General features: G+C 43.7%; 1 protein-coding gene across 1 annotated transcript in view; it reads left to right on the top strand.

Annotated features, from left to right (window-relative positions):
• LOC126478137 (serine/threonine-protein kinase unc-51) overlaps positions 1 to 25,151 on the top strand; it is a 171,557-nt gene that overhangs the window by 32,824 nt on the left and 113,582 nt on the right. The window contains exons 9-10 of the mRNA XM_050103676.1: positions 11,479 to 11,639; positions 12,952 to 13,124. Of these exons, the coding sequence (XP_049959633.1) occupies positions 11,479 to 11,639; positions 12,952 to 13,124 (334 nt within the window). The remainder of the gene's footprint in view (positions 1 to 11,478; positions 11,640 to 12,951; positions 13,125 to 25,151) is intronic.

Genomic DNA, 25,151 nt, shown 5'->3' on the forward strand with positions numbered 1-25,151 from the left:
CCCTTCTGACAGAAGTAGTTGTCACCGGCTCCAAAAGCTTGAAAATTTCCTTAACTTTCATGTGTGTTCTACTTCTGATGCATCATGAATAGATTTTTTATCTATCCAATTATGTTATGCAATTTTCAGTGGCAAACACTGCTACTGGGTTATAAACTGTGTTCTTGGATGTCGCTTGATGATGACCATTCGTTCAGGTGTATAGCTGTTTGGCCCTCCCTCCATGAACCAAGGACCGTGCTGTCAATGGAGTGGCAAGACTTGCATACCTCAGCGATACAAGTAGCTGTACCTTGGGTACAACTAAAATGGAGGGGTATCAGTTGAAGAGGCCAGACAAAGGTGTGGTTCCTGAAGAGGGGCAGCAGCCTTTTTAGTAGTTGCAGGGACAACAGTCTGGATGATTCACTGATCCGGCCCTATAACATCAGCCAAAATGGTCTTACTATGCCGGAACTGTGAACAGCTGAAAGCAAGGGGAAGCTACAGCCGTAATTGGAAGAGACCTCGAGGCACCAGAAGGTTTTAGGTTGATTATATAATGGGAAGACACAGATTTCAGATTCAGATTTTAAATTGTAAGACATTTCAAGGGGTAGATGTGGACTCTGATCACAATTTATTTGTTATGATCTGTAAATTAAAACTGAAGAAATTGGAAGAAAATGGTAAATTAAGGAGATGGGACCTGGATAAGTTGAAAGAACCAGTGGTTGTTAAATTTCTGAGAGAGTGTTATACAATGGTTTATTAGAACAGGGGAAATGAATACAGTAGAAGAAGCTTTAAGAGATGAAATTGAGAATGTAGCAGAGGATCGAATAGGTAAAAAGGCAAGGCATAGTGGAAATCCTTGGGTAAAACAAGACATACTGAATTTAATTGATGAAGGGAGGAAATTGAAAAATACAGCAAGTGAAGCAGACGAAAAGGAATACAAATATTTAAAAAAATAAGATTGACAGGAAGTGCAAAATTGCTAGCAGGAATGGCTAGAGGACAGATATAAGCAATTAGAAGCACATTTCACTAAGGGAGGGATAGATACCGCCTACAGGAAAATTATAGAGGCTTTTGGGAAAATGAGAAGCAAGTGCACCAATATCAAGAGCTCCGATGGTAAACCAGTACTAAGCAAAGGAGGTAAAGCTGAAAGGTAGGAGTGTGTAGAGTCCCTGTACAAGGGAGATGAACTTGAAAGTGGTATTATAGAAAGGGAAGTGGACTTAGATGAAGACGAGATGGAAAATATGATACTGCGAGAAGAATTTGACAAAGCTGTGAAAGGCTTAGGTAAAAACAAGGCCCCGGGGGTGACAGAATCCTGTCAGAACTACGGATAGCCTTAGGAGAGCCAGCAATGACAAAACTCTTGCATCTGGTGTGCAAGATGTTTGAGACAGGCAAAATACCCTCAGACTTTAAGAAGAATGTAGTAATTCCAGTTCCAAAGAAATCAGTTGCTGACAGATGTGAAAATTACTGAACTATCAGTTTAGTAAGTCATGGTTGCAAAAAATTAACACATTCTTTATGAAATAATGGAAAAACTGGTAGAAGCCGACGTGGGGGAAGATCAGTTTGGATTCGAGAGAAATGTAAGAACGCACAAGGCAATACTGAACCAATAGCTTCTGACAATGTTGAGTGGAATATCTCTTCGAAATTCTGAAAGTAGCAGGCGCAAAATACAGGAAGTGTGAAGGGTTATTTATGATCTAATACAGAAACCAGGCAGCAGTTGTAAGAGTCAAGGGACATGATGGGGAAGCAGTTGTTGAAGAGAGCGTGAGGCAGGGTTGTAGCATATCTCCAATGTAGTTCAATATGTACACTTAACAAGCTATAAAGGAAATGAAAGAAAAATTTGAAATAGGAATTAAAGCTCAAAAAGAAGAAATAAAAACATTGCAGTTTGCTGATACATTGCAATTCTTTCAGGGACGGCAAAGGACTTGGAAGAGCAGTTGAATGGAATGGACAGTGTTTTGAAAGGGACATCTAAGATGAACATCAACAAAATCAAAACAAGGATAATGGAATGTAGTTGATTTAAGTCAGGTGATGCTAAGGGAAACAGATTAGGAGGGTTGGGTTGTTCTGATGGAGGAGACCAGACAGCGAGATCATCGATCTCATCGGGTTAGGGAAGGATGGGGAAGGAAGTTGGTCGTGCCCTTTCAAAGGTGCCCCCTGCGGGTCCGGGGGTAAGAATAGGCCCGCGGTATTCCTGCCTGTCGTAAGAGGCGACTAAAAGGAGTCTCAAACGTTTCGGCCTTATGTGATGGTCCCCTGTCGGGTTTGACTTCCATATCTCAAAATTTTTCTGAAGAGCGAGCCGATTGGGGAAGGGCGCCTTACTTGGTGCATTGTGTCCATCTTGCGTTGAGAACTTTCGCCAGCTTCTTCGTCGTTGCGTTGCAGTCCTGCCCGCTCTACATCTCTTGGGCATGGATACGCTCCTGTGTGCACTTTCTGCCCCGCAATGTGCTGGGCCACTTTCTGCACTGACGGCGACCATGGACCACATGTCACCTAACATCCAGCACGGTAGCCAGTCTGTTGTGGTGGGGCCACCATGTACCCTGTTGGTTGTAGCCCCCTGACAACACAGGGATCGCTCTACCGATGCCTGTGCCGTTAACTCCCCACGTATGCCAAGGAGTAGATGCCCATCTCCCTGGGGCATTGGGACTCCCGGCAATGGCCATCCTGCCAGGTGGCCTTTGCTGTGGCTGGGTGGCGCCCATGGGGAGGGCCCTTGGTCGGAGTAGATGGCATCAGGGTGGATGACACGCAATGAAGCGTGGCACATCTTCTCTTGCTGGTGGCCAGCCACCAGCAGTCTCTAAGCGTTCGAGGGCCCATTTTAAAGGTAACGTTTATGACCCCAAATCGTTCCCCTCCCTCGCCACACCATGGGAGGAACGAAAGGCATTGAATGAAAGTGAGACATATTTGCCCAGATATCTTGTCTGTACCAGAGCTGATGGGGAATCTTTTCTATCCGTGAAGCCTCAGTTCTTTGTAGAGCATTTAGAGGACAAGTTTGGGGAGGTGGAGGGCTTGTCCAAGATGCGATCCGGATTGGTGTTGATAAAAACGGCATCCTCCACCCAGTCGCGGGCCTTGCTCGCTTGTACCAAGCTGGGGGATGTCTCCGTAACTATCACGCCCCATAAAAGTCTGAATATGGTCCAGGGCATGATCTTCCACAGGGATCTCCTTTTACAGTCCGATGACGAGCTGCGCGCCAACTTGGAGCGACGAGGTGTCCATTTCGTCCGGCGCGTCCACCGGGGTCCGAGGGATCGTCAGGTTGCCACCGGTGCCTTCATCTTGGCCTTCGAGGGTGACACGTTACCTGAGAAGGTCAAGGTGATGGTGTACCGTTGTGATGTCAAGCCTTAAATCCCTCCCCCGATGCGGTGCTTCAAGTGTTGGAAGTTCGGCCATATGTCTTCACGCTGTGCTTCCAACCTCGTCTGTCGCGATTGCGGTCGACCATCCCATCCTGATCATCCATGTGCCCCGCCTCCAATCTGTGTGAACTGTGGTGCGCACCATCCGCCTTGCTCGCCGGACTGTCCGATTCTGCAGAAGGAGCGGAAGATCATGGAAATCAAGACTCTCGACTGCCTGACGTACACTGAGGCAAAGCGGAAATATGATCAGCTTCATCCAGTGCGCATGACATCTTCTTATGCCGCAACTGTCACTCCTGCTACAGTTCCATCCGCTCCAGTCAGCTCTCAGAGTCGAAGGCCCACACCTGCCCCCTTGGTGGGGGGCACTAAACTCCCTGTTGCTCCTGCTCCATCTACTTCAGGAGCAACACCCCCCCCCCCCCCCCAACCATCGGGGACATCAGTTCCCCCTTCCCAGCCGGAGAAGCGTAAGTCTTCTTCGGCTCCTCTCGCCAGGAAGGGATCCCTTGGGGATCTCCCTTCACAAGTTCCGACCGGTCCGAAAGCAGACAGCCGCAAGTGGCTCAAACAACCACCGGTCCCTGGTCGTAGGGCCTCCCGGTCATCGTCTGTCCCTGACACTGACCCAGTGAGGCCCTCCCAGCCTGACCCACCGAAGGCACAGCGAGAGAAACAGAAGAAGAAGAAAGTCCCCAAGGCTAACGACGTTGCGGTGGCACCCATCCCACCGCTACCAAAAAGCTCAGCGTCTGAGGACGAGGTCGAGATTCTGGTGTCTGCTGAAGACCTGGATCTCGCCGGTCCCTCAGACGCCATGGATGTCACTCGTGTGGGTTCTGAATCGGAGGCAGCGAGTGAAAGAGCGGCGTAAATTGTCTTCCTAGTCCCTTCACGCCTTCTCAGCCATGGACAACACCATCCTCCAGTGGAACTGCAGCGGTTTCTTCCACCATCTAGCTGAGCTCCGCCAACTTATCAGCCTTCATCCTTTCCTCTGCATTGCTCTGCAGGAAACTTGGTTTCCAGCAATGCGAACCCCCGGCCTCCGTGGGTATCGGGGTGATTATAAGAACCGAGCAGCTTATGAAAGGGTGTCTGGTGGCGTCTGCATATATGTCCTTAACTCTCTTCACAGCAAGTTTGTGCCTCTCCAAACAGCTTTAGAGGCTGTCGCTGTTCGGGTGTGGACGCCACAGGCTGTTACCGTCTGCAGTCTTTACCTTCCACCGGATGGTGCTGTCGCGCAGCATGTCCTGGCTGCTCTGATAGCCCAATTGCCGCCACCTTTCTTGTTACTGGGCGACTTCAACGCCCATAACCCTCTGTGGGGCGGGTCAGTGGTGACAGGTCGAGGCGCCACCATTGAGCATTTATTAGCACAGCTCGATCTTTCGCTTTTAAATGATGGTTCCTCCACACACTTTAGCGTGGCGCATGGCACATACTCCGCCATTGACCTTTCCATCTGCAGCCCTAGCCTCTTACCGTCTGTCCAATGGTGAGTGCATGACGACCTGTGTGGTAGTGACCATTTTCCCATCTATTTGTCGCTGCCCCAGTGTCGTTCTTCTGGGTGCCTGCCCCGCTGGGCTCTCCACAGGGCTGACTGTCCGGCTTTTACTTCCGCTGCCACCATTGAGTCTCCCCCTCAGGGTGACATTGACAAGGTAGTCCGTGTCTTAACCACATCCATCATTTCGGCGGCCGAGGCTGCCATCCACCGCTCTTCTGGACTCCCTCAGAGGAAGGCTGTACCCTGGTGGTTGCCGGAGATTGCTGAGGCTATTCGCGATCGTAGGCGGGCTCTCCAGCGTCATAGGCGGCACCCGTCTCTGGAGACCCTCATCGCCTTTAAGAGGCTCCGTGCCTTGGCCCGTCGTCTTATTGCCCGGCGTAAGCAAGAGTGCTGGGAGAGGTACGTCTCATCCTTGGGCTCCCGTGTCTCCCCCTCGCTCGTGTGGTCCCGGATCCGGCGGATTTATGGATACCAGACCCCTATGGGTGTACCTGGGCTCTCCTTGGACGGCGCTGTCTGCACGGATGCTGCCCCCATTGCTGAACTGCTTGCCGCGCACTTTGCTAAGAGCTCTGCGACTGCATCTTATCCCCCTGCCTTTCGCTCTCTAAAGGAGCGAGCCAAGCGGACGCCTTTCTCATTCCACACGCGTCGTTCTGAAAAATACAATGCTCCTTTCAGCGAGAGGGAATTCCTCGCTGCCCTCGCCGATTGCCCTGATACAGCACCAGGACCAGACTGCATCCACGCACAGATGCTGAAGCATCTCTCCAGGGACTGCCAGAGACACATTCTCGCGATATTTAACCGCATTTGGAGCGAAGGCGTGTTCCCGTCGCCATGGCGAGAGGGTGTTATTGTCCCCATCTTGAAGCCCGGTGCGGACCCACTGGCGGTGGACAGCTATCGTCCCATTACCCTCACCAACGTTTTGTGCAAATTGCTCGAATGGCGGGGCGGCGTTTGTGTTGGGTCCTTGAGTCGCGTGGTCTCCTCGCTCCATCCCAGGGTGGCTTCCGTCAGGGCCGGTCTGCAGCGGACAATTTGGTGCGGCTGGAATCTGCTATCCGTACGGCCTTTGCCAGACGTCAGCATCTCGTTGTTGTATTTTTTGATCTGCGGAAGGCGTATGACACCACATGGAGGCATCACATCCTTGCTACGTTGCATGAGTGGGGTCTTCGTGGTCGGCTCCCGGCTTTTCTTCAAACCTTTCTATTGCGCCACTCTTTCTGGGTGCAAGTCAGTGCCGCCTCTAGTTCATCTTATACACAGGAAAATGGGGTCCCGCAGGGCTCGGTGTTGAGCGTTTCCTTATTTCTAGTGGCCATTAATGGTCTGGCTGCAGCCGTGGGGTCGTCGGTGTCTCCTTCTTTGTATGCCGATGACTTCTGCATCTCCTTTAGCTCCACGACTACGGGAGTCGCCGAACGCAGGCTGCAAGTAGCCATTCGCAAGGCCGCATCATGGGCTCTGACTCATGGTTTTCAGTTCTCTGCAGCCAAGACTCGAGTTATGCACTTCTGCAGGCATCGGACGGTCCACCCTCATCCTGAACTTTACCTCGACGGCCACCTGCTTGAAGTGGTGGACACTTGCCGCTTCTTAGGACTCGTCTTTGATGCCTGGCTCACATGGGTTCCTCATATTACTCAGCTGAAGCAAAAGTGCTGGCAGCACCTCAACGCCCTCCGCTGCTTGAGCCACACATCTTGGGGTGCGGATCGCTGCACGCTGTTGCGATTATACAGGGCCCTTGTGCAGTCCAGGCTTGATTATGGGAGCCTGGCCTATGGGTCTGCATCACCCTCAGTGTTGAAGTTGTTAGACCCCATACACCACTGTGGGGTTCGGCTTGCAACTGGCGCTTTTCGTACGAGCCCCGTGGATAGTCTACTGGTGGAGGCTGGGGTCCCCCGCTGCGCATTCGCCGCCATCGACTGCTCGCTGACTATGCTGTCCACGTGCATTGCTCGCTGGGCCATCCCAATCGTCGCCTGCTTTTCCCTGCCATGGTCCTCCATCTGCCCGAAAGGCGACCTAGATCTGGGCTTTTCCATAGCTGTCCACGTCCAGTCCCTGCTGTCGGAACTGGGGTCCTTCCCTCTTCTGCCTCCCTTCCGGGTCCGTGCACCTACGCCTCCCTGGTGTTTGCCCCGTCCGTCTGTCTGGACTTGGCACAGGGACCCAAGGACTCGGTTCCGCCTGTAGCCCTTCGTCGCCGTTTTCTCGCGCTCCTCGCCTCATTTTCGGACTGTGAGGCTGTCTACACTGATGGTTCCCTGGTTGATGGTCGCACTGCCTACGCTTTTGCTCACGTTGACCATGTTGAACAGCGCTCCTTGCCGGCTGGCTGCAGTATTTTTACTGCAGAGCTGGTGGCTATATTGCGCGCTCTTGAGCATATGCGTTCCTGCTCAGGTACGTCCATCTTCATCTGCAGTGACTCCCTGAGCAGCCTCCAGGCCATCGACCGCTGCTTTCCCTCTTCTCCTCTGGTATCCTCTATTCAGGAGTCTGTTTCCGCCATTACCCGTTCTGGTCGTTCGGTGGCCTTTGTTTGGACTCCAGGTCACGTTGGCATCCCGGGGAACGAACGTGTTGACAGGCTGGCCAAAGGGGCGATCGACGCCCCAGCTTTGGAGATCGGCCTCACAGCTCGCGATCAGCAGCTGGTGTTGCGCCGTAAGGTGCTTGGGATGTGGGCTGATGAGTGGCGTGGCCTGCCATCGCTGAATAAGCTGTGGGCTGTTAAGGAGACGACCGATGTGTGGCGGTCCTCCTTGCGGGTCTCTCGCAAGGAGTCTGTTGTCCTGTGCCGGCTGCGCATTGGGCACACATGGATGACGCACGGCCACCTATTGCAATGTGAGGACCCACCTTTATGTTGCTGCGGCTCCGTTTTGACAGTGGTCCAAATTTTATTAGACTGTCCACTTTTAGTTGTGCTCAGGCAGTCATTTCCACTGCCTGACTCGCTCCCTGCCCTTTTAACAGATGACTCTGCTATTGCTGACTTAGTTTTACGTTTTATTTGGGCAGGGGGTTTTTATCATTTAATCTGAGTGTTTCTGTTTTATTTGATTGTTTTGTGTTGTTTCTGGCCTTTGGCCTACGGTTTTAAACTCAGTTTTTAATGTGTTTTTTTTTTTTGTTTTTTTCTTCCTATGGTCGGCCAACCCGTCGCACTCCGTGTGATCTTCTTTTGTTTTGTCTGGTCCTTGTCTACGTTTCTTTTGTTCTGTGTCATCTGTCTCCTATTCTGTTGAACATATTTTATTCTCTGTGGGTATTTTTTAGTATTTTGGAAAAAGGGACCGATGACCTCTGCAGTTTGGTCCATTTCATCCCTAAACCAACCAACCAACCTTTCAAAGGTACCATCCCAGCATTTGCCTGGAGCGATTTAGGGAAATCACGGAAATCCTAAATCAGGAAAGCTGGATGTGGAATTGAACCGTCGTCCTCCCGAATGCATTTCCACTATGCTAGCCACTGTGCTACCTCTCTCAGAGTAGAAAATGAGACACTCAGTGTTGTGTAGTAGATGAGTTTTGCTATTTGGGCTGCAAAATAACTTACAATGGCCGAAATATAGAGGATATAAAATCCAAACTGGCAATTGTAAGAAAAACATTTCTGAAGAAGAGTTATTTGTTAACATTGAATATAGATTTAAGTGTCAGGAAGTATTTTCTTAAGCTATTTGTCTGGAGTATAGCTATGTATGGAAGTAAACATGGATGATACAGTTTCGATAAAAAGACAATAGAAGCTTTCAAAATGTGGGATTACAAAAGTATGCTGAAGATGAGATGGGTTGATCATGTAACTAATGAGGAAATACTGAATAGAATTGGGGAGACAAGAAATTTGTGACACAACTTGACCAAAAGAAGGAGTTCATTAATAGGACACATCCTAAGGCATCAAGGGATCACTAATTTAGTATTTTTAGTATTGGAAGGAAGTGTGGAGAATAAAAAAATCATAGAGGGAGACCAAGAGGTGAATACAGTGAGCAGATTCAGAAAGATGTAGATTGCAGTATTTATTCAGAGATGAAGAGGCTCGCCCAGGATAGAATAGCATGGAGAGCTGCATCAGAGCAGTCTTTGGACTGAAGACAACAACAACTATAACAACAACGCCATAACAATAACTGGTTGGTGGTCCTGACTGCATAAAAGGTTGAGCAGAAGCTGCAGTGAACTTTGCATAAGTTGTGCATTCTTTAGAAGGGGCCCTGTGTCTGAAGAGATAGGCCATGCGTAGGACCAGACTGGATTTCATTTCACCTCTTTGTTCCCCTCCCCTCTCCTTATCACCCACTCTACCGAACACAACTGCCGTGTTTTTAGTTTACTGCTAAATTTCCCAACTATATGGTGAGTAGTTACCTTCATTGTCTCTCCTAGAGTTAACGGTGAAATTAGAACTTTTGCAAATTATCAGTCAGGATCACAAAATTATTTAAGCTGTGTAGAATATCATTTGCATTTTACCTGCCACCATTGTAAGAATCTACATGCATGCAACACATACAATTTATTGAATGAGGAATATTACCCTTCTGCCCCCATCACCATACTTAATAAGATGACATCCATAATAAGTACCATTTTGTTTCTATTTTTGCTAACCATAATGGCATTAGAAGCTTTTGAGGTGTTCCTCTTGATAATTTACCACGAGTTACGTACAAATCTTCACCTTTCAGATGACTCTAAACTATTTAAACAATGTTGCAGTGAGAATACAGAAATGTTACTGTTAAGACTTCAAGAAAAATATAATTGTTCCAATTGCAAAAAAAAAAAAAAGGCTGACAGGTGTGAATACTACGAACCCTCAGTTTTCATTAAGTCATGCTTTGCTTGCAAGAGAGATTGTGTGTGTGTGTGTGTGTGTGTGTGTGTGTGTGTGTGAGAGAGAGAGAGAGAGAGAGAGAGAGAGAGAGAGAGAGAGAGCGAAAGCGCCTTAGTAGAAGCCAAACTCAAGGAAGATCGGTTGGGGTTCCAGAGAAACATACAAAAAGTGAGGCATTACTGACTGTAAAACTTACCCTAGAAGGTGGGTTGAAGAAGGATAAATCTACCTTTGACAATTGTAGATTAGGAGAAAGCTTTTGATAATGTCGACAGAACTACAATTTTTAAAATTCTGAAGCTAGCCCGGGGGAAATAAAGTGAGTGAAAGATTGTTTACAGATTGTACAGAAACCAGACTTCAGTTGTGATAGTTGAAGGACAGGAAAGGAGTGAAACGGGGTTGTTGTCTAGTCCCAAAATTATTCAATCTGTACATTGAGCAAACTGTGCAGGATCTGAAAGAGAAATTTGGAAATGGAATTAAAGTTAAGGAAAAAGAAATAAAAACTAAGGTTTGCTGATAATGATGTAATTCTGTCAGAGACAACATAGGATTTGGAATACCAGTTGAACAGAATGGACAGTGTCTTGGAAAGAGGTTATAAGATGAACATCAGCAAAAGCAAAGCAATGGTAATGGGGTGTAATCACATTAAATCAGTGATGCTGAGCGAATTAAATTTGAAAACAAGAATGTAAAATTAGTAGACAAACTTTCCTATTTAAGCAGTAGTGATGATCAAAATAGAAAAGATATAAAATACATTGTGGCCGTAGCAAGAAAAGAATTAAAAAGGAATTGGTTAACAACTAATATAAATTTAAATGTTTGGAAGTTTTTTCTGAAGGTATTTGTCTGGTTTGTAGCCTTGTACAGAAATGAAACATTGACGATAAGCAGTTCAGACAAGAAGAGAATAGAAGCTTTTGAAGCACAGTGCTGTAGAGGAAAGCTAAAAATTAGATGGATAGTTTGATTTACAAATTAAGGACATATGAAATCGGATTTGGGGAAAAAATAAATTTAAGGTATTACTTGACTCTAAGAAGGGATAGGTTGATAGGACATATCCTGAAGCATCAAGGACTTGTCTGTTTGGTAATGGAAATGGGGGGGGGGATTCAATACAATACTTGTATGAGCTGTGGTAGGTATTTAGGGGTGAAGAGACTTGCACAGGATAGATAAGCAGTGAGACCTACATCAAACCAGTCTCCAGACTGAAGGCCACCACCACCACCACCACCACCAAGAACAACAACAACAACAACAACACATACATTTAATGCTGTATGCAGAAGGAAAAAAGTTCATGGTATTTCACAATGAACAAAACTGCACATATAAAGACACCTTGGTCAAATGGCCATATCATTTGTGTGTGTTTCTGCACATTTGCCTGAAACTTACTTGTAGGTAATTATCGCCGGTAAAAATAGTAAAGAATTGTGACAAAACTGTATTGGTCTTCGCTCCACAGTACCCATTCTTCAAAAATGCCTTTTTGTGGACTGTGTGTCAAACATAACTCGTATGCAGTTGTTTGTCTTATCCACTGTTTAAACACCGCCTAAATGGATAAAGTTCTGTAAATTTTGAAGATTTATTATAAAGACACTTGTATACGCACACATCATTAGAGGGACTTCTGGTCTTTTCTAGGCTCCAGAAGTTATAATGTCTCTCCAGTATGATGCGAAGGCAGATCTGTGGAGCTTGGGCACAATTGTTTTCCAATGTCTGACTGGAAAGGCTCCATTTCAGGCCCAAACTCCACCCGCTCTCAAACAGTTTTATGAGAAAAATGGAAATTTGTCTCCAAAGTAAGTATTTCTGCTTCAGATTTCTTAATCCTAGATTGTTGTCATTGTAGTACTTAGAAAACTAAAAATGGAGAAACATATCATATCTAATTTATTTGAATGTCATTTATAAATAGAAAAAGAATTGAAACTTCCTAGCATATTAAAACTAAGTGCTGCACTGTGAATCAAACCTGACACCTTTGCCCTTCACAAAAGAAAAAGGGTCCCAGGTTCGAGTCTCAGACTGGCACACAATTTTAATCAGTGAAGAAGTTTCAGATTGGTGCAAATTCTGTTGCAAAGGAAAAATTGATTCAACAAAAAAGAAATATGCCATCCTCTAAATGAATATTGCTAAATGTGTTCCCTTGTAGTAACAGATTGATATAGTCACCTCATTTGCAGTCCATTTTCTTATTGCTTTTTTTTCTTTGTCTTGGTCATGTGATACTTTCTATTATTTCTCATATAATTATTCCTTTTCACTTGTCTGTGATACCTCCCTCCCCCTTCATCCCACTCTCCCTTACTTCCACATTCCTTACTGCCACTCTCCTTTCCTCCTCCCTTATATGTCCTTTCCATTCTTCATTAATGCTTATGATGTTTCATTAAACTCTGCAACTTCTCTTATTTAATTATATAAATTTATTAACTGGAGAAGCTGTTGATCAGGCTTGTAGGTACTGCAAATTAACTTTTTCTAATCATCCTCTACATTTTAACTAATATAATGTGTACCCTACAAAATCTTACAGAAAAGAGCCTTTTTGGTAAGTCCAGTTGTGGTTAGGTCTTTATGAAAGTCTTTTCTGTAATACTAACTTCATAGAATCCATAGAACATTCAAAGATATTAAGTAAAGAAAAAGCTTACAATGTAGTAACTTCGCTCCGTAGTGTAATATATTGTTGGATATATGCCTAAACATGGACACACTGTCCAAAATAGGCATGATTCCTAAATCAAAGGAAAAATTCAGTTCATCATTGTTGGTTGAATTTTGTGTAATCTGTCTTTCTGTTAGTGTCTGTGTTGAATTTTATTTCAAATGTTTCTGATAAGTTTCTGTTGTGTAAGACACTGAAGCTACCTTTTGTGTTTTGGCATAACTAACGGGAAGCATTTCGAAGTTCAACAACACTCTTTTATATCTGATAACAATTGTACCATCATTTTAACATTGTATTTAAAGCCTGTGTGTGTGGTTATTAGCAGAGATATTACTTAACTCATTGAGATATTACAAGAATAATGGCTATGGCTATAGTGTGTTACCCATGCAGTTTCAGCAGTTGTGTACAAATGGCTTTTGAATTTCTCTTGAAAGGATACCACCAGGAACATCACCAGAATTAACAGATCTCTTGATGGGGCTGTTGCGACGTAATGCTAGGGACCGCATGAATTTTGACACATTTTTTAATCATCCGTTCTTGAAAAGACATTCAGAGCCTGTTCCCACCCCAGCTCCACCACCACCGCCGTCCTGTACTCTACCTGGTGAGTACAGTTTGTAGTATGTTAGGACACCTCATTAGTCATGTAAAATGTTTTTGTGTGTCTTGACTTAATTATTTTTTGTTAGAATTATTTTTTTCTTACATCATGTAGGGCTGAGAGGAGCAACATAAAGCTTTTTAGGGAAAAGGCTTGTTCAGGAGTTCTTTCTTTTATATTTCAAGTGATATTTTCCATTCTTTCAAAAGTTGCATGCAGGTTATGTAATTATTTGTTTATATAGTTAAAACTGAGAATTGCTGATGATTTAAACAGTCCAAAGAGAAGTTCTGTCTGTCTTAGCATACAGGCTGTGATTAATTAATATTTATAATGTCCTGGAAGGAAACCTCCAAAGACAGATTAAATGGCTTAAAAACATACATTTAGTGCTAAAAAAAAAATCCTTGGTGGAATATAAAAAAACTGAATGAGTGAAGATAACAACTCATAGTATAAGTGATTGATAGGTGCATAAATTAAAATTAAACATTGATACTTTTGTACAATTTCTTTCTTCAGAGCTAAGTGGTACACAAATATAAACATTGTTACACAGCCTTCCAGTAGCTGAAAGTAAAGGAGAGTAATAGGAAGCTTGCAGGCTACAAAGGAGAGGCGCAGTAATTCTGGACTGCAGACAGACATACAGTTTTCTGTTGATAAAGTTTGTCCCCATAATACTGTCATCATTGCCTTGGGTGATTGTACTCTTGCTGTGGCCTGTATGGAACTGTAGATCTCTGTGTTATTTAATACTTGTATGAAAAAGTGTACTATATCTTTAGTATCTAAATTGGCCAGTCTGTGCACTGCTGTTATTATGTAAGATTTTAGTTGGAATCTTTACATGGCTCTGCAAATACCGTATTTACTCGAATCTAAGCCGCACTTTTTTTCCAGTTTTTGTAATCCAAAACACCGCCTGCGGCTTAGAATCGAGTGCAAAGTAAGCGGAAGTTCTGAAATATGTTGGTAGGTGCTGCCACAAATAACTTCTGCCGTCGAATATATGTAGCACTACACAGGCATGCTTTGCAGGCACAAAGATAAATACTGGCACCAAAACCTCTGCGTCAGTAAAAAAAAAAAAAAAAAGCGGAAGACGAGCTTTTTTCTCCGCCCCGAATTTTGACCACTGCATTTTCATACATTATCCAACGAAGTAAATTCAAATTCCGTATTGTTCATCTTCGAATGTAGCAGCTTTTCAATGTACTACGAAAGTCCGACTGGCAAGACTGTTTGCAATGTTTGTCAGTATGGCCAATTCTATGTTCTGAATTTTTTCCTACCTGTGAGAAGAGATGGTTGCTAATGGGAACTTTTGTGAATCACAGGCAGTATTGTCTTCACCATAAGAATAATACAAATATAAACATTTTGCCATGTATTCTTTCGTGTTTGCTGCTATCTCATTTAAATCCTGTCTGGCTAATAAACTACGAAACTAGAGTGAGACAACAGCAAACGCGGAAGTATACACATATCATATCATGTTTATATTCGTATTATTCTTATGCCTAATAGGGATACAGTCAGAAATGAAGCACAGCAATTGACTAGATTTTTGAATCTAAGATGACTAATTTCTGTGCAGAAAGTAATGTACTAAAGAGGCGTCTGCAAAGATTTTCAAACGGAGAAAAATTTTAGCTAAGCTCTCGTTCAGAACATATTCTATCATACGCAGTTTATTACTTGGTTCTTGTTGATCATTAACAAAGCAAGCAGCAGTGTAAAAAACAACAAATAGCAGTCTCTTGCCATTGTTTCGCTACTGAGACAATTCCTCTCTTTTTATTATTGTAAGCAGCGGTAGCACGCACAAAAGCAAACCATGCCGCGAGCGGCGACAGGTTGTAAACATTCATTATCAGAATGCGACAAACAATGAATGACACAGTACAATAATGCATTTTCAGCTCGGAGTGACGTAAACACCTATAACAAAGAGAACAGCACTTATCAGATCAAAGAAAAATAAGCAATCAATTCAAACCAGACGAAACACGTGAAAAACGAAGGGTACCCGTATAAATACGGACGGAGCGCCTGAGGCATAGCAATGGTTACCTGGTAAAGCTTAACTGCTAAGCTTACGGCTCGAACCAAACTACTGTAGCTGTATCGTCATTCATTCGACCTAAATTGTGTCTCATATTACAATGGACCAACTTTGTTTCGCTTTGGAGGTGCGGCCTAAAACTTCTCTCCCCTTGAATTTCGAGTCTCAAATTTCAGGTGCAGCTTAGATTCAGAAAATTTTTTTTTCCTTAATTTCGAGTCTCATTTTTCAGGTGCGGCTTAGATTCGAGTGCGGCTTAAATTCGAGTAAATACGGTAGATGTTACTGATACACCAGTCTGTGGAGTCCTAAATAGGTCAGTGATCTTCTCAAACTTCTTCCCAAGGCTGCATCTATCTCGTCTAGTAATGCCACCTGCCAAAGTCTGAGAAATGGACAGGAGCACATGTATGCAGCATTTGGAGACCACCTTTCTGGTATCGGTTCCTGTGCAAAGATGGACACAAAGCTTGTGCATTATGTAAAAGACCTTGTAGACCTGGTCACTTTGTCTCAATTTTCTGAATAAGTTGTGAATACAGGGCAACTGTAGAATGTGTAGCTAATAGTCCTTATGATTTATGTAACTATAAAATGTATTGCACATTTTGCATAAAGTTTTTGATGAAATCAACTTTTATTTTATGAGTGTGGTATGTGCGCATTGGGCACTAAAACTTTGATAAATAATGAACATCACTTACTTCTCCCAAAATTCCTGCTACTTCTTGCAGTACATTTCATCAGAAGACACATTTTCCAACCGAAGGCCGCCAGTGATGTTCTCCATTTAGTTTTACTTCTCATTAATATTGAAAAAATTATATGCATTTGACTTGGAAGGTAGATGTAATTATTGCTGTAAGTGTATGAAGTTGATGAAATTTGAACAAGGAAACATCACCAATTTGACCTCGCATTTTAAGGAGGAGATATGGGCCCCAGCAATTAATCCTGCACAAAACTTTGGGCCGTTTTGATATTATGCAGTTATGATATTCCAAACTTACAGCTTTTAAACGTGTGCTTTTAAACTGGTTGTCACTCACTCCGCCCCACTGCAGACACTTAATACCTGACAGATTTCCAACTGGATTTGAGACTTCTTTGCAGATAGAACTCAACATGTCGGTCGTAATGGAACAAAATAACAGGTGTAAAGTGACCTCAAGGCAGTTTGTTTATATACAATGTAAATAGTCTTATCAGTCTAGCGGAAAGCATCGGAAACTCTTTAAGCTGTTTACAGATGATGCAGTTGTCTATAAGAAAGTAGCAAGACCAGAAGAAAGTATCAATTTTCAGAACGCCTACAGAGGATTGATAAATGGTGCAGCCTTGGGTAGTTGGCCCCAAACATAAATACAGGGCTATTACAAATGATTGAAGCGATTTCATAAATTCACTGTAGCTCCATTCATTGACATATGGTCACGACACACTACAGATACGTAGAAAAACTCATGAAGTTTTGTTCGGCTGAAGCCGCACTTCAGGTTTCTGCCGCCAGAGCGCTCGAGAGCGCAGTGAGACAAAATGGCGACAGGAGCCGAGAAAGCGTATGTCGTGCTTGAAATGCACTCACATCAGTCATTCATAACAGTGCAACGACACTTCAGGACGAAGTTCAACAAAGATCCACCAACTGCTAACTCCATTCGGCGATGGTATGCGCAATTTAAAGCTTCTGGATGCCTCTGTAAGGGGAAATCAACGGGTCGGCCTGCAGTGAGCGAAGAAACGGTTGAACGCGTGCGGGCAAGTTTCACGCGTAGCCCGCGGAAGTCGACGAATAAAGCAAGCAAGGAGCTAAACGTACCACAGCTGACGGTTTGGAAAATCTTACGGAAATGGCTAAAGCAGAAGCCTTACCGTTTACAATTGCTACAAGCCCTGACACCTGATGACAAAGTCAAATGCTTTGAATTTTCGGCGCGGTTGCAACAGCTCATGGAAGAGGACGCGTTCAGTGCGAAACTTGTTTTCAGTGATGAAGCAACATTTTTTCTTAATGGTGAAGTGAATAGACACAATGTGCGAATCTGGGCAGTAGAGAATCCTCACGCATTCATGCAGCAAATTCGCAATTCACCAAAAGTTAATGTGTTTTGTGCAATCTCACGGTATAAAGTTTACGGCCCCTTTTTCTTCTGCGAAAAAAACGTTACAGGACACGTGTATCTGGATATGTTGGGAAATTGGCTCATGCCACAACTGGAGACCGACAGCGCCGACTTCATCTTTCAACAGGATGGTGCTCCACCGCACTTCCATCATGATGTTCGGCATTTCTTAAACAGGAGATTCGAAAACCGATGGATCGGTCGTGGTGGAGATCATGATCAGCAATTCATGTCATGGCCTCCACGCTCTCCCGACTTAACCCCATGCGATTTCTTTCTGTGGGGTTGTGTGAAAGATTCAGTGTTTAAACCTCCTCTACCAAGAAACGTGCCAGAACTGCGAGCTCGCATCAACGATGCTTTCGAACTCATTGATGGGGACATGCTGTGCCGAGTGTGGGAGGAACTTGACTATCGGCTTGATGTCTGCCGAATCACTAAAGGGGCACATATCGAACATTTGTGAATGCCTAAAAAAACTTTTTGAGTTTTTGTATGTGTGTGGAAAGCATTGTGAAAATATCTCAAATAATAAAGTTATTGTAGAGCTGTGAAATCGCTTCAATCATTTGTAATAACCCTGTAAATGTAATGTATTCCACATGCATAGAAAAAGAAATCCACTACTGTGTAACTATACTATTGATGACAAATTGCTGGAAACAGTACCTACTGTAAAATGTCCAGGAGTAACTATCCAGAGCTATCTCAGTGAAATGACCACTTAAAACAAATAGTAAGAAAAGTAGGTGCTAGACTGCAATTCATAGGAATAATCATAAGGGAATGTAACTCATCTACAAAAGAAGTGGCTTGCAAGATGCTTGTTTCACCGGTTCTTGAGAAATTGCTCATTAATCTAGGACCCTTAACAGATAGAAGAGATAGAGTTGACCCAGTGAAGAACAGCACATTTCATTACAGAATTGTGTAGTTGGCGTGAGAGCATTACAGAGATGGTCAACGAACTCCAGTAGCAGATGCTACAAGAGAGGCATTGTGCATCACAGTGAGGTTTAATATTGAAATTTCGAGAGAATACTTTCTGCGGAGAGTCAGACACCATATTACTTCATCCCACATACATCTCATAAAATGACCATAATGAAAATTCGAAAAATTAGAGTTAATACTGAGGCTTACTGACAGTCGTTCTTCCCATGTGCCATTCACAAGTGGAACAGGAACGGGAGATCGTTAGTGGCACCAGAAGTACTCTGTGCTACACACCCTTGTGCTTCCGGAGTATTGGTGTAGATGTAGCTATATATGTAGACTACATAGAGATTTGAGAAATACTGTTTTGAAATTAGTAACATGCTATGTTCGTTGTGTCAGAATGTTCTTTTTACAACCTGTAGCTGATGCTACAGATTCAGTGTAAATGAATGAAATGGATAATTGTCTCATTAAAGAAGAGCATAGTGCTATTTAATTATTAATGTCACTGTTCTTCAGTTGCCCAGGTTTATTCATTTTAATTCTGAGACTATGTATAGCTGCAAAATATCAAAATGTGAATATTGTTAAAGTAATGGTGAACATGTGTGTAAGATTGACATATTATGTGGTCATATTACTTACTATAACATGTGTGCTCAGACAAGATTTCAAAGCACGTTGGGCGAATATTTTCACCTCTCCCTTTCTCTTCCCTCATCTTCAAAATCCCATGAATTGGGGAACTCTGGGTGTCTCTCCACTGTACAGTACTTCACACTCAATCATTAGACTACTTACTGCATTAGGGTGTGTGTATTGTATATTGAACCGGGGACCTAGAAATGATGGAGAGGCTTCGTCCCGCTGTAGCCCTCAGAGGTTCACAACCCCACAATAGGCCACAGCAATCCACCCACCTCACCACCACCCCACACTGAACCCAGGGTTATTGTACAGTTTGGCCCCCAGTGGACATCCCCCCACCCCCTCCCTCCCACAGGGAGTGTCTCATACCAGGCGAGTGTAACCTCAATGTTTGCATGGTGGAGTAATTATGGTGTACATGTACATGGAGACAGTGTTTGTGCAGCATTTGCCAACATAGTGTAACTTAGGCGGAATAAGGGGAACCAGGCCGCATTCGCTGAGGAAGATGGAAAAGCGCCTTAAAAACCATCCATAGGCTGGCCGGCACGCCGGATCTCAAAACTAATCTGCCGGGCGGATTCTTGCCAGGGTCCGGCACGCCTTCTTGCTCGGGAAGCAGCGCATTGGACTGTGTGGCTATCCGGACGGTCTACTTCATTGGGGTGGTGCGAGTGACAAAAAACTGGTGTGCGGGAAAGTTTAAAAGCTATACCTTCAAAATGTAATAACTGTGTACTATCAGAATCGTGACCCAAATTCTTACTCATGATTGATTGCTGAGTCTGATATTCTACAGGTTTTCTTCCTTCTCCTTAAAATATGAGCTCAAGTTAGTGATGTTCCCTTGTCAGGAAAAATCCTTAACATGAATTTTATTATCCGCAGAAGTGGAGGGACAGTGATCTTTAGTTGTTTAATTTTTTGTAGCACCTTTATGTTTAGAATTTGAGGACTGCATACTATTGATGTGTCTGTTTCCAAGCAGATAATCAGCAACATAATTTCATTTTAGCTGTTAGTCCAAAAACCTGGTAAAGTTTTCTGTGATCATGTAGAAGCCTTTCAAGCATCGTTTCTTGAACAAAATACAGTGTACACTTCTGCCATGTGTCGCTACAGGTTGTTTATGACACGTTTGTTGTATGGGGACATAATTTTTATTGAAATGACACAACTTCAGAGACTTCACTGATCTCAGACAGGCATGATTTTATGTATATAGACTGAAGCAACAAGTGAAAATTTGTACCAAGGCTGGGAATCAAACCCAGGTCACCTGCTTACTAGGCAGGTGTGTTAGCCACTGAGCCACCTTGGCACAGCTGTTCACACAACTCTGTGGATTACCCTGGTATCTCCGTCCTCAGTCAAGATTCTCACTGCCACCCCAATCTACTGTAAATTCCACCTTACAAACAAACGGAATTTCCAAGGCTGTCTATATTTTGGAATAACATCTTAGCATCAAATGTGAAAGCAAGATCAAGCCTGGAACCCAGGTGCCTCCCTAAAATATTACAGACGTGTTCAAATTATTAGACTAAAGACGTTTCTTCCAAAACTTTACATTTATTACACATTTACATCCCCATACATATTATATTTGTACATTCAATACTTTATACGCATACCTTTGTTCTTAATCAACATTTTTATCCTGTTTGGCATGGTTTTATTAACTTTTCACATGACATTTTAATATCGTTGTCACGGTACCAGATTTCCTCTAGTTTATCCATTAAGATCTTGTTTGGTGGTTATTGTAAGTTTCCTTATCCTCTGTTTCACAGTAGCCCATAAATTTTCAGTTGGGTTCATATCAGAGCTATTACTGGCCAGAGCAACACTTTCAGTTGCTTTTCTTCCAAGTACTTGGAACAACCACTTTTGGCTTTGTGGCAGAGTGCCCTGTCATGCATAAAAATGGCACCTTTATTAGGAAACCACTCATTTATTTGGAGGAAAAGTTCCTTTTCAAGGATTTCTTTATGTTGTTCTTGCCTCATTGTCCCTTCAACAATGTGTAATCTGCCAGTACCTTTCACGGACATCACGCTCCAGACCATAACGGAAGTAAGATGCTTCACACGTTGCTGCACACACTCAGCTTTTAACTGTTCTCCAGACCTGTGATGAGCATACTGTCTGCTTTCTTCCATCACAGTGAATACAGCAGATTCATCACTGAAGCATACCTGAAGCATGTGTACAAAATTGCAAGTTAGAAAAGTTGGGAATGGTAGCGTAGGGCAATCCCAAAATTCAGATGTGCACTTCTTCGATATCAATACATCATCACAATTTCAAGCCAAAACTCCTAATTTTAGAGATTAGACCCACTTAATTTACCATATCATTGCACATACCTTAGCCCAACCCTTGCTTGTCTACTGCTGAAGTTGTTTAGCCCACTGCAATCTTTCGGTTTTCATGGCAGGTGTGATTTTCTGTTTTTTCCTTGGCCGGCATGTCTTTAAACCACATTCAAGCAGTGTCCTTCTCACTGCAACAGGTGAAACTTCAATACCCAAACCTTTCACCTGATGGCTTATGCCTGTAGAACTAAGTTTATGGTTCATTGTTGCCATATCTGTAAGTCTTCTCATTGTTCTAGAACTGATTTTTCTGTTATGTCCACATTTTCCTTTCCTGTTTGGCTTGTGTTCACCACTTTTCTGTACAGAAAGTTTGATTCTGCTGACAGTTTTCTGTGATATTCTCATTCTGTCAGCAATTTCTTGCTGTGTATAACAATTTTCAGTAAGAAGTGCTACCACAGCTGGAACTTTCCAAGGTGAAACCTCTTTTGTCTTTCCCTCAACCTCGCTTTCTATGGAAACTCCATGATTTATTCCTAAAGCTAAAAACATGTAAGTTCACAAGCTGTATAATGTCTTGTTAAAGTAGCGAGAAATTGATAGAATAAATAACAAGCTGAAGTACAGCACAAACATAAAACATTACTGTATACACAGTTTCAAAGCATATACACAGACAACTAACACCACCACAATTTGGAGAGAAAATGGAAAATGTTACCAACTGTGAAAAATTCAGTGATCTGGGAAATTTTGTGGCATCATTCAAACCATTAAAATAAATCAATTATTACACTTTTCTCTCCTACTTTTAAACCAGACAACTAAAGAGTATCAAAAATAATCATTTAGTCTAATAATTTGAACACATCTGTATGTTTGGCATCACTTTAAGCATCCATGATTTGAAAATACTTTCAAACTGAAGTACATCAGCAACAGTCTCTGGGTAGGTTTAAATTTATCTAACCCATACTATAATTAAATAATAGAAAATCCAAAATGGAATCCATCCCATATCTCACCTTCCACATTGAAACCTTTGCCCTCCAGGAACTAGAGCTGTATGAAAAATGTCCACTCAATAGACTGTGCAAACTGTTCACTTCTTGTTCATGCCTTGTACTATTTTCATCCACCATCACTACAAACAATAACCTCCATCAAATATCCCCACACCCATTCAAAGCTGCCAGACCCTGCCTTGCAGACATATTACATTTGTCACACACCCAGAAACTCCCACATGCCACCTTACAGAACTCTGAGCCTAAACAGACCAACAACTCAGTCAGGAACATGTCTTCCAAAAGCCTCAGTCCCACAGAAGTCTCGGCCCTGTATGATGGCTTCACCTTTTGCTCCACTTCCAACTCTGGCCACTGTGGCCAAGTGGTTCTAGGCGCTTCAGTCCAGAACTGCATTGCTGCTATGGTCGCAGGTTCAAATCCTGCCACGGGCATGGATGTGTGTGCTGTCCTTAGGTTAGTTAAGTTTAAGTAGTTCTAAGTCTAGGGGACTGATGACCTCAGATGTTAAGTCCCACAGTGCTTAGAGCCATTTTTTCCACTTCCAAGTTCAGTCCTGCTGGGCCTCCTAAGACCATCTCCCTGTCCCCACAACAGAAAAGCTTTTAAATAAACTGGAAGCAGTCTTGATCACTTAACTTTTTTAACGGTGACAGGTTTCGATCTTTTTATCAGACCATCTTCGGACCATGAATGTCTGCTGGAGGCGGTGGCGCATGGCAATCCTCTTGTTTGTGTCTGGTGGTGTACACAGTTTATTTATAATAATTACAGATCACTGTTTTCCTGTATAAGAACTATGTTCTTTAAAATGAGAAAAGCTTTTTCTCCACTAATCGTAAACACAGACTTGATTCAAAACCAGTATTGAATTCTGTCTTACTCAGCTTTACTCTAGCTGTGATCCATGCCCAATCTCTTTGAATCATCCACTGTTAAATTTGCAGAATTTCATAACTGCAGAAGTTGCGTCTCAGTTATTCCCAAAATCCCTCAACATAGAAACTAATCTCAAATTCATGGAAAGAAAAACCATTTATAAAATGGTTCCAACCAACTGCCAACCAAGTCTCCACCACTGTGGATATGAACCTCTAGGGATTACCTGGCAGAGAGGCCCCTGCAGCTGATGGTCTACTAGCTCTACAACAGTGACCGCATACCTGAAATCCAGCAGAACTACCAGTCCCTCCTCAAATTCCTTGGTCCATCCCAGAACCTCTCCCCCGAGTACAGTTTCCAGCTCAACACAGAACTCCCAGCCCTTGTACCCTCTTTCTGCATGCATCCCAAAGTACATAAACCCAACCAACCAGGTCACTCCAGTAAGGCTGCTTACTGTGGTGGCCAAGAGAGAATCTCTGCCCGTGTGGACAAGCATCTTCAGCCTATTACTAGTAAGTACTCTCTTATATATAAGGCACTAAACATTTCTTCTACTGATATTCCCAGTTTCTTTTTCTTTACTGCCTGGCAACTGCTCACCACTATTGATGCCACCTCCCTCTACACTGAAACCCAGAATGCTCATGAGCTTGTCACTATTGAACACTATCTTCCCCAGTGCTTGACTGACCCCTTACATACAACCTTCTTCTTGGTCATCATTACCAACTGTATCCTCACCAGCAATTACTTCTCCTTTGAAGGCAAACCTACAAATAAATATGAGCTATACCATTGGGCATCCACATGGCACCATCGTATGCCAACTTACTCATGGACCATGTAAAGGAATTTTTCCTATCTACTCAGAATCCCAATCCCACACCACTGGTTCAGATTCATTAATGACATATTCTTGATACAAACCAAGGGTGAGGTCATGCTATCTACACGCCTGCAGAAACTCAGTGCCTTCTTCTCCATTTCCTTCATACGGTCCTTCGCAGCCCAACAAGCCGTCTTTCTTGAGGTTGACTTCCACCTCAAATATGGTGACATCAGTATCCCCATCCACATCAGAACCACCAACAATGGCATGGCATGGTATGGTATGGAATTGGGAACCTAGAAACGATGGAGAGGCTTCGTCCCTGCCATAGCCTGCAGTGGTACACAACCCCTACAGCAGTCCACTCATCCCACCCCCACCGCCACCCCACACTGAACCCAGGGTTATTGTGCAGTTTGGCCCCCAGTGGACCCCCACCCCCCACCCCACCACCCCAGGACATCTCACACCATATGACTGTAACCCCAATGTTTGCATGGTAGAGTAATTATGGTGTACGCTTATGTAGAGAAAGTGTTTGTGCAGCAATCGCTGACAGTGTAACTGAGGCAGAATAAAGGGAACCAGCCCACATTTGCAAGGCAGATGGAAAACCGCCTTAAAAACCATCCACAGACTGGCCGGCACATCGGACCTTGACTTTAATCCACGGGCTAACCAGGTGGGACCACCAAAAATACATCCCATTTGACATGGGCCACTCATTTCACACCAAGAACTCCCTTCCATACAGACTAGCCACATGAGGTCATCACATTTGTAGTGAGGAGTAAACTCTTTCCAAATATGCGAAGGGTTTAATTGAGGCCTTTACAAACTAGTTACTCCTCCCCCCTTATCCAGGAACAGTTCCCCTGCATCTTTTCTCCCCATTAACCTACCATCCCCCTGCATACCCATGGACTGCTCACAAAGGAGACCCCACTCGTGGCCTAGTACGTCCCAGGACTGGTGCAACTGAATCACATTCTCTGCTATGGGTTTTGACTAACTCTTGCTAAAATGAGAAATATTCTCTCCACTCGTCACAGTGATATTCCACCACTCACCCAACCTACCAAATATCCTGATACTTCTCTATCTTCTGCTCCCAACTCCTTGCCCCATGACTCATATCTGTGCAAGAGACCTAGGTGTAAGACCTGTCTCATACACTCCACTACCATCT

The sequence above is a fragment of the Schistocerca serialis genome, chromosome 1 (genome assembly GCF_023864345.2).
Source record: "Schistocerca serialis cubense isolate TAMUIC-IGC-003099 chromosome 1, iqSchSeri2.2, whole genome shotgun sequence".
In the NCBI taxonomy this organism is placed as follows: domain Eukaryota; kingdom Metazoa; phylum Arthropoda; class Insecta; order Orthoptera; family Acrididae; genus Schistocerca; species Schistocerca serialis.